Genomic DNA, 18,402 nt, shown 5'->3' with positions numbered 1-18,402 from the left:
GTCATCGGAGGTGGTGACAGGCACTCTGAGCTCCATTAGCGTCTCATGGCTCCTTCTCACCTTCAGACACAGCTATATTTGTTTTGATCTTTTAATGGCTTGTTTAGGCATGATTTTGCTAGTTGGAGCCGCTAGTTAAGGAGCAGCCAGGCCGACCACGGGACAGGCTTTGATCCCAAACCCACCCATTTTGGTGCTGCAGGCAAGAAACGCTCAGAGCTGGGTCCCACGTTCCAAGAGCTATTCGAGAAGGTCACGTGGGGCAAAATCGTGGATGTGGAAAATCAGCTTGCTTTACTGACCAAATATAAGCGCAACGCTCAGTTTCTCAGCATGTTTTATGCCCTCAAAGACACACACCATCACACTGCTCAAGATCAAATTTCCCATATTATATTATATTCCCATTAATATATTGAGACATTTTTGCATCTTACAAGGCTGCAGCACCTCATTTGAGCCGAATGCTGTCTCTGCGTTACTCCTTAAATGGAAGACACCAGTAGAATATAAATTAAAGAGAAAGCTTTAAAGAACCATTAAAAACACTGAAAAAGCACATTTAAAAACCCATAACTCAAAAAAATGAGGGCATAATTTCCTCCTAAAAATAATAGTGTAGAGAAGGGGTATAATTGTTGGTTTTTTCTCATGTAAGTTCAGACTTTAGAGCCTTTTTTAAAGAGCTGCACCATGTATTTCTTTCAGTTGTTGTTTGCAACTGTTTTTTCATGCTTGTTTTCCACTCCTGACTTTCTGTTTCTGATAATTTCCAGATGTTTAAAGGATTTGAAAAGCTTAAGGATGTCCAGTATGTCTATACCCCTTTTGATTCGTCACTCTGTGGAGTGAAACTAGAAGCTAACAACAAAAAACAGTACCTTTTGACAGGTAAAGTGTAACAAAACTAATGTACCTGTAAAACCAGAAGTAACTGCTTAGACTGAGCTTGCAAAAATATGCCAGCCTTTGTTGAAAATAATATATTTATGTCCTAAATAATGCAAACACAATGAAATGTGCAAATTGTGCAAGGCTGTAATTATACTGTGATCTTAAATGTTTTCCATCCTTCACCCAACAATCTCAAAGCAGTTCCAAAGGAAGTCGAGGTCAGTGACTATGTGATTAGTAAACTGGAAATATGCCATTATTATTCGTTTAAAACCAATAGTACTGATTTTCCCAGGAATGCAAACGTGCTTAATGAGACAACACATGCCCACCCGTATGCAGATTTGGGATTCTAAGTAATTACAGATTTTTCTATGGAGTCCTGAAACCTAGTTTAACATTTGCATCCATCCCTCGCTGGCAGATTAGCAGCATCTTTTGAAAAATATCGTTCTTAAATCTTTTACATTTATTCAGCATGCAATCAGCAGACTAGTTCTCTCAGCTCTAATTACATCCATTGAAACAGGTGTGAAATATGACTAATTTGGTGCAATTAATTAAAAACTTCAGGTATTCTTCCAATTTATTTCCGTATTTAAAAAACGGATCTATTTGCTTGCCTTATTTCTCTTATTTTTCGTGCTGTAGGACAAATTTTAAGTGATGGCAAAGTCCTCATCCATTTATGCAACTACATCGAACCCTGGGATGATTTATCCTTGTCGCAAAAGAAGAGTCTTAATCAGAGATATCAAATGGGCTGTGGCTGCAAAGTAAGTACAGAACGAACCGCTGTCTATCAGTGGAGCCCACCTTACAGGCACTAGCAGCTCTGCCTGGTGGGAGCTGCTCTCTGACACACCCTATATTTTATATTACTTGAGAATAAATACCACTTTAAAGAAACCTGCGACATACTGAACGACTGTACTATTTCCCATTTAGATCTCCACCTGCTACACGGTGCCCTGTTCAATCACGACACCAAACGAGTGCCTCTGGACAGACTGGCTGATAGAAAGGAAGCTGTACGGGCACCAAGCCAAGCACTATGCCTGTATCAAGAGGAGCGATGGCACTTGCAGCTGGTACCGAGGTGGTCCTCCCCCAGAGAAAGAGTTTATTGATATCAGCGAACCTTAAAACTGTCACTTCCTAAAAAGCCTTGGAGTCTAATTCCATCAAACACTGCACGCTCACAGCTTTGAACTGCCATCCTCTAATGTATCTGTTGCTTAGAAACAAAACCAAATTGTCCTGTACAGCTAAAGTACGAGTCTGGGGAATTGGCACCCGCGCAAGATGAGGAACAAAACTCCTGGTGGTAGCTACTCCGTAAAGTCATGCTTTGTACGGAGAGGCTCAAGCTGAGAACGCTCCTCTGTGTCCTCCGAGGCGTAACACGTTGCCCTTTTACCAATATGAATGTACAAGAACAAAAGAATTGCCAGAATTTTGTCCCCTATTTCTGTTAACCTACAGATTAAGAGCGCCCCATGTTTTATTCCAGATCTTTCCAATGAACTACGGAATGTTTTATAGAACTATTTTTTTCTGTATGAAAGTTTTCTGATACAAAAGAATTATTGTACAGTGTATATGTAAAGTATTATAACAATATGCTATAAAAAAGATTCAAAAATCCCTGTATTTCCTTGTCTGTTGAAACAAGTTGAACACTTCTGTGATTAAAACAATCTGTGCTCCGTATTTTGTATGTTACTTATGTCATAGTTTTCTTTGCCTACAGAGTTGTAACTTTCATTGATGACTAAGTTAAAAAACAGCCTCGATAATCAAAATCCTCTTACCCAATTCAATATTCCTATGGACTAGCTATACCTTCTTGAAAGAAAAGCCAGATGTTCTAATGCTTCACCATTTTATGGAACCAACACAAACAATGACAGGCTAAAACTGCTTGTATTTACAGAAACCACATCCATCACCACGGCAGCTGTGGTACCTGATAATGCCTCTAAATATGTGACCAGGTTATTGTATTTCAGCACCGTTAAAGCCTTGGCTTTAGAAACTCATGTAAAAATACATGCAATAGATATTCAATAACTTACACTGCAAGTCATTTCTACAAAGCTTTCAAATATTCAACCATTAATGATTTTTCATTAATGAATACCCATCATACTCTGTCATAATGAATTGGGTAACTCATGAACTTACACTAGAGAAGTGCGACAATGTATTTCGCCTTCTAGTTTTTTAGTGTCTTAGCTTTTATGAATTGATTACTGTAGTCAGTAACTAATCTCACACATATTTAAGTTTACAAAAGTAATTCAGTTCACGGTGGTAAAACTTAAAAAATTATTTCAGTAAATGCCAAAGTTTAGACAGTTGTCCAACTACTTGTGTTCTAGAAAGTGGATGAGAACTGTCATGCAGGAGATGGCTCTCTAACAGCTGCCATTTCTGACATATTTCACTCTCTCCAATTTTCTCCATTGGCTTTCCTTCACTTCATTCCAATTTTGGCTAGAAATTTCTCTCATGTATTCCTCGCAGGAGAACGCGGAATGACAGGCAGAGATGTAGAGGGTTGTGCTCCCGTTTGGTTCAGTCAGGTCTATTTCAAGGTTTAACACCAGGCTTCGCTCATTCTGTTAACCAGCAGGGGACCCCCCCGCCCCCGGGCTCCTTCGAGCCGGAGCTGTTATTGCCCCTCGGTTCAGGGGACCAGATTTCCAAATAGTTCCTTTAGCCTGTCTGCTATAGAGTCCTCAGAAAAGCATTGGGACTTAAACTTGCCAAGAAAATATGCACATCTTTAAGCATATAGGCATCTCTAATTCCGTTCCATTCAATGTAGTAGTAGTTTGGACATAAAATTCAGCGTGTCCCATGTATCATGTCACACCCTAAGGTATGTTGCATTGGATATATGATGGAGACTTGCATAAAAAACCTGTATAAATTATTTTTGTGGCATATTCTGTTCACGTTTCTAATGTATATTTTGACAATTGCATGAATCCATATTTAAAGGACAGATGTGAAAACACTATTGGGAGAATAGATTTTCTTACTTACTTTTTCTATAGCTAAACTTGTACCATTTCAATGAAGTGCAAGCGGTGCAAGGCCAACAGGAAGGCACGCCGTTATTCCTTTGAGGAATATATGTCCCTTAATGGTCAACTTTTCATTTTTTATTTACTGTAAATCAGTTTCACTGTTGTAATTTACAATCCTAAATGAAAACACCATATATTTGTGCTGCCAAATGGAAGGCCTAGCTCATTTTCTGCTTTGCTAAGGACAAACAAAAAAATTACCTAACGCTAATTTGGACCATTGACTTCTTATGGCTACTTACAGAAATGAAATGAAAAGGCTACATTTCTTCCCAAAAGCGATTGATATTGCAGAGACAATATTGACAGTGATATTTGCTGTCAGTGCTGTGCATTTATACTACTAATTTACAGAAAGATTTGAAAAAAAAAAAGAAAAAGGCCTTATTTCCTCATATCAAACCAAAATAATTCCTAGACAAGCCTGCAAGCGCTTAATGACTATACAAAGCCTGAATTAAGCACATGGCTAATTAATATTCAATACGTGTAGAGTGTAGCATTTGTTTCCAAATCCATTTTGATGTAATGGTGTCTTTTGAATAGTGCTCTGCAGCAAACAGATATTTTCTGCTTTTTAACTCAACATAGTTCTATTTCAGTTTTATAGCAAATTAGACTTAACTAACTCAATTCAGACTGCCTTCTTTAAGCACCTTGTAAAAATAAATGTTTTCTTCGATATTTATGAACAAACTGTAATATGAAGTGTATGACATATTTAGTTTTAAAAACATTTTATATTTGACCTGCCATAAAATATCCCGTATGAGGTATTTCAAAAATTAATGGCCGTCCACTTTGATTTCTGTCTGAGGATAAATCTGGCCAAACTTCCCACAATTGATGGCACAAAGATTTTCTTTTTTTCATGTCAATAAATATAGCAAGAAAAGCTTTACAAAAGCCCCTCTCAGAATGAGTTTTTAATTTCCCTGAGATTCAGCACTGATAAAGATTACGAAAAGGATTAACTACAACGTGGCATTCCAACTATGTTATTTTCCTATCAAGATTTTTACTGCAGTGGCACTGATATATTATCATCAGCAGATTATTTTTACAACTTTTTTTTTTTTTTTTTTTTTTACTACTTGAAACTGTGTATGTGCTATATGAAAAGTTAGAGCAGAAATATAGCCTGGTACAACATTTGATTTTAATTTGAAAATGACTCACATGACTTATAAGAGGAGGGAGATGAACAGAGAAGGGAGACTGTACAGGTGAATGGTGGAAAAAGCGCCTTGAATATTGCTGGCTTTTTCTCAATGTTCCAGTTATATTTTAATTAAATTGTCCAACAACTATGTTGAAAAAGCCGTGGTTTGGTTTTTTTTTTCCCCACGACAGAGAACATAAGAGGTGTGAACGTAGTGAAATAAAGGGAACTAATTACTGAGGGAAAGGCTGTAGATATGACTCAACTAGCAATGAGTTCAAAAAGCCTCACAGCATTTTGTATAGTTTTAATCAGTCTGAGATGAATGTTTCTGTTTCAAACAGTGTTTCATTAAAGTAGCTCCATTTTTACACGAAAGAATGGCATCTTTGTTTATTTACCTTTTATTGCCGTCTAAAGACTCGGTACAAGTGACCACCGTGGTGTGAAAGAAGCAAAAGGCAGAGCAGCAGCTCTGTACCTTGGCGGGCTCAGCTGAAACCTCAACGCACAGAGACCTGGAGTTCCCCCCGCTCCCCCCACCCCAACCGGTTCTCACTGGAGGAGAGGGAGAGAGCTCCAGGTTAAGGTTTGGAGCATAAGAAGGGAAGAGACGAACGCAAGAGGAACTACAAAAGTTATTTTAAACTGTAATTACCAAAGTCTGTAAAAGCAAATGCAGATGAGGCCAGCTCTTAATAAACAGTGTTTAAAAAACCAACAAAATTTAAACAGCGCAACATGATTTCAATTCATCAACTAGAAGGCTTTGATATTCAGATCATCTTGCAACCCATTCTAGAAATTTGAATAAAACGTTATCTTGCACCTTGTCATCTAATTATTTTTCAAGCCACAAAGTTCCAAATAATTTCTTCAGAATGAAAGAAAACAAATGAGCTTCACCCCAGTCAGCTACTACAGCACCTCTAAACCATGTATGGCAGCGCAATACTGAAATGCATTGATTTTCCCTAGATTAACATTCATTACGTATAAATATGTAAAAAATACTCAGCTATGAAGAACATTAACATTCAAAGGTTCAAACGAAAGACAGATAACTTATCAGTCCACACATAAACACGCAATGTAGAGGAACGAAGGGGGGGGAAAGCCACTCAAGTATTTGTTATACTCTTAAGCAAAATATGCCTCATAAGCACGTTTTCTTGTTTGTGTTCTATTACTGAATTTGAAGTCAATCAGTTGTTCAAGACACCAGTATGCAATTGAACTGGTAACCTTCCACAGGGTCATACTACGTAAAAATTAAAAGCTAACACATTAATTCCTGTCCCAGAACTATAGGGTATTTCTCTTTGTTTCTATGTACTGCAATTTAGCAATGGGCTAAAAGGCCTGCGTTTTCAGTTAAACTATGGAATCGTGGAATATCTCCAGTTGGAGGGGACCCATAAGGACCACTGAGCCCAACTCCCCGCTCCTCGAAGGACTGCTTAAAACTAACCCATATGACCAGACGCTCCTCGAACTCTGACAGCCTTGGGGCCGTCACCACTGCCCCGAGGAGCCCGAGTAACAGCTGATAAAATAATGAAGAACAATAAATTGTGTGCAGAAAATTATACGCCACCTTTAATCTTGGACATTCTCAGGAAAATAGAGATATAAAACTTATAACCATTCTAAAAAAGCGTATTGCAGAAACACGAGATGTGGTTCTGCTTCTCCACCTGTTATGAATGAACCCCCAAGGGGGATGCACTTCCTTTGCATTAAAAAAAAATAAAATAAAATATAAATTTTATTAAGTTGTACATTTTCCTGATCCATCCATTTCCAAATCCATCAACAAAACCCCCTTCCATTCCGAAAAGATTTAGCTGTCTGGGACAATATTTAGATCTGCTGCTCTGGATCGGTACCATTCTCCTTTGGCTCTACAAAACTTCCGTGTAAAAGAATTTACTAAATACACAAGTGTGGTGAAAGCTCTTTTCAGAATTGTTGTTTGAGACAAACGAAGTGAAAATATCTGAGTTAATAGTCCAAAGAAACCTGAGAGAAGCGGCAAAGCAGTACCAAGAGCCATCCCACCACTCTTGCAATACATCCAAAACTACGGCAGAGCTGTACCATACTGTGTTTGTCACCAAAAGATGAGACAGATGTGGGCGAAAGAAAACCTCAGAAGACATTTTAGTCAACTGCTGCCACTGAGGCTTATCTTAGATGCCACCTTTGATAACCAAGTGCTAGCCAGAGTCTCAGGACAGACACACAGCAACTACCGCTTGGGGACCTTACACACTAACCAACCTATTTCTCATGACCTTGCAATGGCACTGCAATCCCAGCTGTGGGACAGACGCTGCATGGATCACATTCTACAAGTGATGCTTCTGTGCCAGTCTATTCAATCAGCAAGTAGCCTCCCCCCAGTTCCTCTCAGGGCTGAAGGTATTTCCTCTAGAAAAACATATTCAGGGAAGAATTTCTGTTTAGAAACCATAAAAAGGCAGGAAAAAATATGTCTGCAGCATAAGACAGGTCATGAGTAAAGGTCATAAGTGTTATTTTTATGAATGCATTTATGTCTGTAAAGGACTGGGAATCAACGTCAGCTCAGGTTTGTGGAGATCACAAGCCATAACCACCCTCATTTCAGGTGAGTTCGAAGTCCTACACTGTCAGGCACACAGCCTTGTGCATCACCTACAAAGATAATAAACACTTAGAACATATCAGAAAGGACTAGGTTGAAAACAAACCGTAAAAGTAACTCTTACACTTTAATAGTGCACTTTATAAGCATTTAATTTCCCTAAGATCTGAAGTTGGTTAGGTTGAAAATGACTACCCTTCACATCTGAAAACATTCCAGTTAACCATCACAATGCTTTCATGCAGTCACCCAGCCTCTGAAAGCTTCCAAAGTGGCTTTTAAAATAGACAGTAAATGGGGGGAATGAGTTTTGTGTTTACAGTTCCTCTTTTACAGAGACAGTCAGCAAATTCAGTATTGGTATTTGCACGTACCATTTCCTTGTGATTTGGATAGAACGTCTGCTCAATTAAAGGGAACTTCTCTGGACCCAAAGTTTTGTAGACAGACACCAGCTGGGCAAACTGTAAAATAAAGCAAAACAAAAGAGAAAGCTTAGGAAGGAAACCACATTCTACAAAAATGATCTCATGCTGTCATTTTGCTTCTTGTCTTCTGGGTTTCATACGCTCAGCAAACACATGTATGCATTATACACTTGGTCTCTTCCTCTTCTCTCACGTGCACACCTTTTTATTCCATCCAAGCAATGACTTCATGTACAGAGCAACAAAGAACAAAACCTCTAAGAGGTACACGTACAGAAAATTAAATACATTGGAATACTGTTTTTTCAGATACCTCAGAGTCTCTATATTTTAAGTTGATTCTGTGACAAAAAGATTGTTATAATTTTGCATTTTCTACCACCTTTAATCTAAAGATCGGACATATTTCCCATTCATGTAGCCTCTGGCACCTCACTCACATTGTAAGGCAATTTTGCAAAACTGGCAAAGAGAGAAAAGCAATAACTCTGTCACGTGTAACAAGTCAGGTGAAGAAGCAGCAAGGGGATTTCAATTTCCTAGGCTCCAGCCACGTGCCGTAGCCACAGGGAGGCAGTGGAAGAATGGCCAGTCAACAAAGGCGTTGAGAATTTAAACAGCTGCGTGTTATTGACATTACGATGAATGTTTTCTTTCTGGGCCCTTTCTCCGACATACCCAGCCTACCTAAACGCTAACTGTCCTCACTGAAAACAGAAAGCCAAACAACACGCGAACACAAACAGACAACGAATTCTTCAATATATAGGAATGTACTTCGGGGCTGTTCTTCCTCTTTAGCGAGCACAACTCTTCTGTTGTAAGTTGTAAGCAGCTGAAGTGCTCCTGAACCCGCGGCTCGGCAAGCGAGGTTTCCCGGGAGCGAGAGGACTTTGGCAGCCAGAAGGCCACTATTGTTCCCAGCCTCCAAAGCCCTGGCTTGGACACGCCTGCGATGTCTGCCATTGTCATCATGCCAACATGAGACATAAACAACTCTGCACAACAGCCTCAAGAGAGGGTTTGCTGGTTACAAACGGAAAAACAGCACAGAACAACAGAAATCTGTCCGTAACGCTGCTTGATCAAATACCTAACTCCATCACTGAAATGTGGGGTGTACTGTTTAAAGGCTGAAAGAAAACGAGGAAAACTTTGCATTGCATTTCCAGCATAAATAATTTGTTTAATTTAGTGGCGTTTACTTAGGTTTGCTAAAACACATATTTAAATTTTGAAGTCCCGTGGAAAATACCTTAATGATGAGTGGGTTTCACCCAAAGCTTAAGAAATCCTAGTTGGACCGTGTGCTGTACAAAACAGACCTCAAGGAAAGGAAATATTATCACAGCTACCAAAATAAGGTGGTTTGCAAATAGGATTCCTGACAACTTACTATTTATTTCTGCTCCTGTCCAAGATTCAAATTCAAAGTTTCATAGAGCAAATACTGCCTATTAAATACTGCCAAACAATTATGTTCAAATACATCTAATTACCTATCTTTAAGTAAAAACTTTTGACAGAATCGTATTACTGTATTTCCTGTGATTCTTTCCTTATTTTCTTTTCCATCTCCACTGAAAGCAGTGAGAAACTGACATTATTCATAGGGGTTGTGGCATTCACTCAAAAGGGATGAAAGCTGTAATTCAGATTGATACTAGCAAATGTTTGTTCCCTTAAAATAAGATGGTATCAGCCACAGATAGTACACATCTATCCCTCTGAAGTACTCTCTAATCTCGTAATGAAGCTATGAAATAGCATGTAGGAAAAGTAGGTGTACATTTCCCGAGGCAGAGGAGAGAAATACCTCAGATTTCCCCCAGCCGGGAGGAGCGATTCAGCCTCTGCCTGGGACACTGCTTCACCTGTGTAGCTACAATTTTAGGAATCTCTTGTCAAGTTCTTCTCCCCACCCCCAGAAGCAACTTGATAAATTCAACCCAAATTCACATAAAGTTTTGGCATTCTCGCTGTACATCCTTGAACTGCCATAAATATTTCTTATTTTCCCTCATTGCTACTGGTTGATTAATGAAAAATAATTTCATTTACGTTTTAACGAGATTCTATCAATCTGTAACCGTGATCTGGACTGTACCTTTTTATATTTCCCTTTTGAGCAGCTGAAGCAAGCAAACAGCAGTCAGACAGACCGAAGCAAAAGACGGCTTCTGAAAATCCTGTTGTATCTGGACACTTTGGAAGCGATACAGAGCTCACAAATAGGCTGAATATAGAAAAAAGGCTGAATATACCACCTTGTCTGCTTTTCTAGCCAAACCAGGTTTTAGAGGTCTGCTGCAAACTACGCTGAAGTTTGATTTGATCGTTTTTAAAGTTATCAAAAAAGAAAAAAAAAAAAAAAAAAAAGGAGACCATATTAATGCTTTGCCTTGATTAGAGTTTTGAAAATGTTTTGTTGTACTGGACTAGCTAGTATGACCTTAAATTACACCTTTAAATCACAATAAAATTTATCATATTCTTTCCTGGGCAAAAGCATCACCTTTTCAGATGACAAACTACTGAATTATTATTTAATCCAATGCCAAATGTTATCAGATATAGGATGTTCACGAAATAGAGAATACTGGTAGAGCTACTCTATATTTAAATAAAGTATTTTATATGGATGCCGAAAACTCTCGGAGATTTTAGCAATTACCAAAAAAAAAAAAAACAAAAAAAAAACCCAACACATCACCAAAAAAACCCCAAAACTCAGAGAGTTTAATATTTCAGCAGAAGTCTTTTCAACATTTTCAGAAAAAACAAGAAAGTGGAAAAAAGTTCTTTTAGCTCTTATTTTAGCTAGCTGAATTTACTTCTCATTTTCAATTTTTGTATCTAATTTTCAGCTCAAAGAGAGATCTTCTCAGGTACATATATTTACGGTTTTCAGATTATTTTTTTAAAAGGAAAATAGTGGGATTTTTTAATGTTCTTTGTAATGGCAGCTCTCCTCTTTTCTACTAGGGATGAAATGCTTTCACGTCTAGGCCTAGAGGTTATTCCTCCATAAAAGAAGAGGAGAGCACCAGCTGAATTTTTTCTCCGTTCCAACAAAGTATGCTACAGATAAGAAATAACTGGTCAAAAAAGACACTTATTTCAGATAAAAGCTTTATGAGGTTTCATTACACTAAGAATGGAACACTATAAATGTGACTGCATAGACCATACCATAATCAAGTAGTGCGCAGTTAAAAACCCCACTTTGGTAACTTCATAAAGATTTGAATAATGACTTTGCTTATCACTTTAGATGAGTTAAAATGTGCTTAATTACACGCATGTCGTCCCTGAAATGCTCAGATTTTTTCCTGAACAAACTGCACAAACGTTTGCCTCAAAGATAATTAGATCCGATATTTAAAATTAATTATTCCAGATGGTGCTTTGTGTTACCTTTAGTTACAGCAAGCTCCTAATCTCTCTCACCAGACTGAAAGATATAGATCATTGTCCATTCCACTGGAGAATTTCCTGCTATATTGAATAAGATTTTCATGCAACAAACTACTTCACGTATGCCTGTACAGTTGCTGCGTATTATAAAGCCTTTTCTGTCAGAGATTTTCCTTTATTATGAGTATTCGTTATTTGCCCTCTTTACAAGTTAAGGCTGGCTTCTCCTGGCAGTGGAAGAACTCCTACCAGCCATCTCATGCTTCATGGTAACAACTAAAACGACCACAAAATTCTCTGGATAGGCTGTTTCACCAAACCAGCTGAGCTGGCATTCTCTAGGACTACAGAACAGGATCACTTTGATGGGTGAACGCTTTTTTAATCCCTCTGTCATACAAAAAAATGGCGCTTTTAGCTGAGATTTAACTTATCTCTGAGCGCTCTACAGTGTAAGCACACCTACAGAGTGAAGAAATGTAATGCAATACCAGTTTACTTCTGGATTTCCATGAATAAATTTGCCTTTTTACCAAATGTATGCCCACATCAGTGTTTGTGGGTGAAATTATTAAAATAAAATTTCTAAGTTTCTAATATGATCTCAATATTCAGTATTGCTGCCAGCTTTCTTTGAGCATGTATTATTTGGAGCAGATGATGCAAAACAGTTTAACGATCGGGTTGTTATGCCATCAGATGTTTAGACAGAGTAGAAGTTCCATCCTACTGTATACTTAAATCATTCCTTTGTAAGACTAGGAATTGATGAAAGACAACTTTCCATGGAAATGCTGCAGAGGTTCCAAGTATTTGTCTGGGAAAGGCACACTAGAGTAAACGACGCCTGAATATGCACATCATTGCCTGTGGGGTGGGGGCCTCAGCAACTGGAGTTTCCCTTTTGATATAGAAAGGCAAGATCCTTTCGCCTCCCTGTGACGACTGCGGAGGTCTCTGGTAGGCTCTGTAGGTTATGAAGCTGGAAGATGAGCTGTTTTATGTTACACTTCTATTACAGGAAACTAATAAAGAAAAGACACATTGACCTTTTGTATCGCCTTCAGATCGCACTGTGAGAAATGCCCTGAAGTCCATTTTCAGGCTGAAATATCCATTTGCATGTTTGGAAATGTGGCTGGTCATTCCAGAAATACACGATTGCCTTGTAAAAGTAAAAGATGTTCAAAAGTCCGGACTAAGTACCATCAGCACAAACATATCAGGGGTCCTTGACAGCCAAAAGACTGAGAGACAAACCTTGTAGACCCTTCAGAGGGAGAAGAAATTAAGCAATTGTGTGGAAGGGGCTGGGAGGTACGGTTGACACCTGGACTCTGCAGGAGTCAATTTACTTTAACCAAGATTTTTCACTATGCCTGTACTTTAAACACAGTTTCTGTATTCCTCTTTGTGGGTTTTGATTTTTTTTTTCTTAAATTACTATTACCTGGGAAATATCCGTGTTACTCTTTTTATGCTTTTCATAATATTTGTTCTCCGTTGTGACTGGCCTACATTTCTTCTATTACGCTTTAGTAAACATTAAATACTTTTCCAGAAGGCTGAGTACATACACATTTGATTTGCTATTTGATACCTAATACGAGCATCAGGGGGAACGGAATGCTGACTGTAGCTTACGTACCTCTTGCTGTCAGCAGGAGCTGACAGACAACTTAATGAAAGTATTCAAACTTCCAAAGTCAATTCAAAGTTTGACATGGCAACTGAACAATGAAACATCGCCTACAAATCGGTTTGGGCACATTAACAGAATACAGAAAAGATGGGAACTGACAAAAGAACTTGATGTTCCTCCAGTAGTTTTCCATTATTTTGATGCAAAGCCAAAGACAACACAGTTGGACTATGAATGGAAAGATAACTTATACGGACCCCGTGTCACAGCCCAAGTGGTAGTTTTATAACACAGACGAGTTGTTTCCTAACCCTTTTGCAGCCCAGCCTCACACAAGAACATACTGATGGATCTCTGCTTTGCCAAGCTGAGCTGCAAAGCCCAAGGTATTTTGTATTGAAGTCCTGCTGGCTGGCCCATCACTTGGGGACTAGCAGTGTCTCTTTCTTCCGCCTGTGACTGCAGATGATCTTTCCTCACCTTCTTTATCTCCAGCCCTCCTTACCCTCCGGGGTGCTTCTCCGCAGCTACTGAGGTGGAGCTATGAAGCCTGCGTGGATTGTGCTGACCCTTCCCAGAACCATTTGGGGCTCTGCTCCAAATTACCCAGAATTTCCAAAGGCATTTATTTGGCTTCCACACCTCTCCTGCAGCATGAGCACTGCAGCCCACGCTGCCTCCCAGAGGCACATCTCTCCAATTGCTAATCACTGCTGGAATTGACTGCTGGAATACAAATCCATCACATCACAATTAACATCTGATGAGATCTACAAACCTATACAAACCATTAAGAATTCCTACAGGATGCAAAAGAAAAAAAAAAAAGCCTTAACTAAAAAGCTCATGCCCTTGGAAGAACTGCGTGCAGAGCTTTTGCTTGCAAATTACCAGAGTGCATCCACGGGAGGAAAAAAGAAAAAGAAGTTTTCTACAACAGTTAGAAAGAAGAATTAAAAAAAAAAAAATCAAAAAAACAATGAAAAACTAGACGAGGATCACGGTCAGAGACATAAAACCACTTCATCTTGGCTTGCAAAGTTGGGTAGCAAGGCATTTGGCAATGAGAAACACCTTGGCTAATAAAAGAGGCGGTGCCAAAATGTGTAAACAGTGAGGAAAGTCAGATTTAAGGAAGACATGCAGATTAAAATTAAGGAAAAATAGCTCTGAGCATAAAAGGTAGAAAACAGATCAAGACATGTTCGTTAGAAAAGGACTAGTGAAAACTAGTACCAGGAGGCCTACATCAAGAAGCCTCTGGAACTTTTTATTTCAAAATGACAAGTTACAGAGGGAAAAGAGAGGTTTATGGAACTGAGTCATTCCAACGAAAGCTCTGAGGACGCCTTCTTGGGTGCACTTGGCAGCAATGAGAATGCGCAGTTCATTCCAGTATTATGGGAACATCGAGTTCAGTGTCCTCTTCAAGGAACCATTTGTGCACCTGTTTATTTTAATGGGATGTGGGCATGTGCTTGAGCACTTCTCAACAGGGTTTGGGGCTTGCTACAATAAAAAGATTTTATTGCTTTGTGGGGTTTTTAGAGATACTAAGATCCTGAAACTTTCCAGCTAACATAGTAAGTTTTGATAAAAATACTGAATTCAATGAAACTTCACAGAAGAGGAGGAAATCTATCTTTTAATGCAAACTGGGGTTTTGCAGATTCGGCCCTCCCATAGTCATTGTTCAGAAGCCTTGTAGCTAATGAAAATTTGTGCAGGTGTTCAGATGCGTCTCTATGAAGTTATCTTCAGAAACAAAGCATTATTTATGTACTTAACCATTGAAGTAAGACGTAAATCCCATTTTAAAGCTAAACATATGGTTAAAATACCTTTTTCCGCCCTTTCTCTTAAATTGTACATAGAATGACAGGGGTGGAAGGGACCTCTGGAGATCATCCCATCCAGCCCCCTGCCAGAGCAGGGTCACCCAGAGCAGGTGGCACAGGAACGCGTCCAGGCGGGGTTGGGATGTCTCCAGAGACGGAGACTCCACCCCCTCTCTGGGCAGCCTGTGCCAGGGCTCTGCCACCCTCACAGCAAAGAAGTTCCTCCTCATGTTCAGGTGGAACTTCCTATGGTCAAGTTTGTGCCCATTACCTCTTGTCCTGTCCCCGGGCACCACTGAAAAGAGCCTGGCCCCATCCTCCTGACACCCACCCTTTCAGTATTTAGAAGCGTTGATAAGGCCCCCCATCAGTCATCTTTTTTCCAGACTGAAGAGACCCAAGTCCCTCAGCCTTTCTTCATCAGAGAGATGTTCCAGTTTCCTCAGCATCTTGGTAGCCCTTTGCTGCACCCGCTCTAGCAGTTCCCTGTCCTTCTTGAAACATACATAGATGCAATCGTGCATCTACAGCTTTGTTCACAGAATTCAAACTTACCTACATTGACTTTTCTGTCCCGAGATGCTTCCCTCATTTCAGCAAGATAAGAAAACATGAAAAACTTTTTCTCAAAGGATCCACTGGCAAAGCTGGATGGTAGAATGCCATTCCCCAGCCAAGACGCTCTCTTTTAAGCCCAGCACAGACAGTCAAAGGACTTCTCCGAGGTGGCCAGCTTCCAAACAGGGCAATACTTTACAGTGTTTGAAACTGCACCATAAACTAAAGAAGGTACTTCACGAACAGGTATGTTGTATGACTACACCTCGTAAAAGAAGCAAGGACAAGAACACTTTGCACCCATTTCACATCTGAACTGGAGCGAAGAATAGAAGCTAAACACACGGGAATGACAGCAAGGAGATCAGCCAGCAACAGCAGCACCGGTCGGAGTCTTGAAGATAATGTGGGAGAACAATAGCTGTGTAGAGGGGGAGAGGAGACAGGAAGGAGTGGGGATTGGCACTGGGGAGCCAGTACCATGGGAAGGGTGTTCTAGGATGCGTGGCAAATTCCTTTTTCACGAAGGGGTCTAACCCCCAGGTTCTCCTCATCACTGAGCCACCGTGGTCATACATTAAAGAAGCAGATATAATATTTACCAAAATTATGGCTAGGAAAAAATTATATTCTTAGGTACTTTAATGGGTAATACAACACACAGGTTTCCTTTTTAATTAAATATTAAGATTGCACAAGAAATCGAACTTAATTTTCCACAATCTGGCCTTCAATTACGGATATTTGACAAGGACAAAAGAGAGCTTTTGAGTTTCACTACTGCAGCAGGAACAGCAGAAAATACCAAAGGATATGAACCACAGCTTTACAGTCCTGGTTTTCAGATTACTCTTAAAGCCTTTATTTAAATGCACTTTCTTTCAGTAGAAGCTAAGGAATGGTTAAAAGTCTGATTCAATTTTCTGCCCCTAGAAATGTTCAATGCAATGAAAGTCTGTAAAGGATGTCAGGAGCTCCCACTGCCGCTCTTTACTGCGGGGAAGAACAGGGCAGAGTGACAACTACCCGGCACAACGTTCAAGAATGTAGTAAGAAATCAGAGTCTACTTTTGCATTAAATTGGCCTCATGGCAGTAACCGCTGGTCAAAGCAAAATATATATGTACTCAGTTTATATATAAAGTACTTCATAGTTCAAGCAAAGATTGATGAATATAGAGCTCTAAGAATTACTCGGTGTATAGAACAGAAAACAAATCATCGCCCCACTGAGGTATATTCATTATTTAAGAGCCTCTGCTTTTTTCAAGGAATTTCAAGTGAGCTTACATATTTTAGGAAAGCAAAATCATTTAGCAAAACAGTAATATTCCCTTCCTATCGCAAGACCAGATTAAACTTAAAATAGCTCTATAAACAGGTGCAAAGAAGAACATACACTGTTAGTTTAAATGTACTTAGATTTCTTTGTTATGCATTTAAACTAAAAATTATTTAGGAACCTTGCTCCAATTTAATGTTAAAACTTGCTAGTAAATTGCCTTTTGACCAGAAACCTTAAAATGCTTTCACCTTCCTTCTGACACAGTTTAGTGAATTTACTTTCAGCTCTCGCACTACAAATCCATCAACATGTTTTGCTTTAACTGGCAGACTGAGCAAGGAGGCCAAAATCTTCACTGGCTGACAGAGAATTAAACTAGAGTTTTTTATGCTTAAGAAAGTTCTGCTCGGATCAGTGCTGGAGGAAGAGCACATGTGGACACTTTGTTCTCTGGCTGCCCTACAGAGACACAGACATCTGCCTTCACTACGTCTCTCAATCCAATACCTGTCATATGAATTAAAGCCACAAAACTGGTTTTAGAAAGACCTCCACTGTTTATGTAAATATTTGCAAATTGGCAAATTGAATTTGTCACAGAGATTGCCACACATTATCACATGAAGCTGTTCAAACTTTACCACCCATGCAATTGTGTCCAGTGCCCAAGGGAGCAACTCTTCACCGCCGCAGGCAGAGACGGAGAGCACCCGGCTGGAGTCCCGAAGGGAAAGAAGGGAACAGCTCTTCCTACAGTAGCTTCCTGAAGCACAGGGGTAGGAAAAGGCCAGGAAACAACCTCTTTGGGTGGGCTCTGGGCTGCCCGCTGTCCCTCTCATGATCCATCAAGTAGATCAATGTTGCCGGAATGGTTGAAACAACCAAGTTCAGTGCCGGCTCCAGGTTTCATCTAATGAACTACATAAAACTATAGCTTCTGACTAAAATACAGGTCTTAAAGTTTCTAAGATTTATAATGTTAACAGACGTTAAATTTGAATGTCCCAAAATGTCTTCCCTGCCTGAGTTGAAGCAAGATCTCAGGTATGCATTCTTTAGCCTCGACCTTATAGAGGTTGAGGCAAATAGAGAAGTGCATATAGAGAAGTGCAATAACCAGCCAAATTCTAGCCCGCTGTTCATGATTATTGTACAAATCTTATTTTTGGTAATGACCACAGAACTTTCTTATAGTGCAACAGATATTCATTGAGAAATTTATAATTTCTTTCTCTAAAAAAGACATGCAATAGTACAGAAAGGTCTCGTAGATTTACAGTGAATAGGTTTTCAAAAGACTTCTTTTTGCGCACATTCATTTTATTTGTTACTCATTTTCCAGAAGAGACTTCAACACAATATCGAAACTCATCTGTGTGGTTGTGCCTGCCCGTTAGCTTAGCTTCAATAGTTTGTGTCAACAGGAGCCTGGGGTGAAGAGAGCTCCCTGC

The 18,402-nt window shown here is 39.4% G+C and overlaps 2 protein-coding genes across 2 annotated transcripts in view; one reads left to right on the top strand and one right to left on the bottom strand.

The window, feature by feature from the left end:
• Positions 1–4,355, top strand: part of TIMP4 (TIMP metallopeptidase inhibitor 4) — a 28,737-nt gene extending 24,382 nt beyond the window's left edge. The window contains exons 3-5 of the mRNA XM_074602558.1: positions 777–891; positions 1,546–1,670; positions 1,843–4,355. Of these exons, the coding sequence (XP_074458659.1) occupies positions 777–891; positions 1,546–1,670; positions 1,843–2,040 (438 nt within the window). The 3' untranslated portion in view covers positions 2,041–4,355. The remainder of the gene's footprint in view (positions 1–776; positions 892–1,545; positions 1,671–1,842) is intronic.
• SYN2 (synapsin II) overlaps positions 1–18,402 on the bottom strand; it is a 195,463-nt gene that overhangs the window by 87,479 nt on the left and 89,582 nt on the right. Inside the window, exon 5 of the mRNA XM_074602556.1 lies at positions 8,158–8,247. Coding sequence (XP_074458657.1) covers positions 8,158–8,247 — 90 coding nt within the window. The remainder of the gene's footprint in view (positions 1–8,157; positions 8,248–18,402) is intronic.

This window comes from Larus michahellis, chromosome 10, assembly GCF_964199755.1.
Source record: "Larus michahellis chromosome 10, bLarMic1.1, whole genome shotgun sequence".
NCBI classification, from domain to species: domain Eukaryota; kingdom Metazoa; phylum Chordata; class Aves; order Charadriiformes; family Laridae; genus Larus; species Larus michahellis.
Note: the sequence above shows the minus strand (reverse complement) of the source record. Positions and strands in the feature narration are given on the sequence as shown.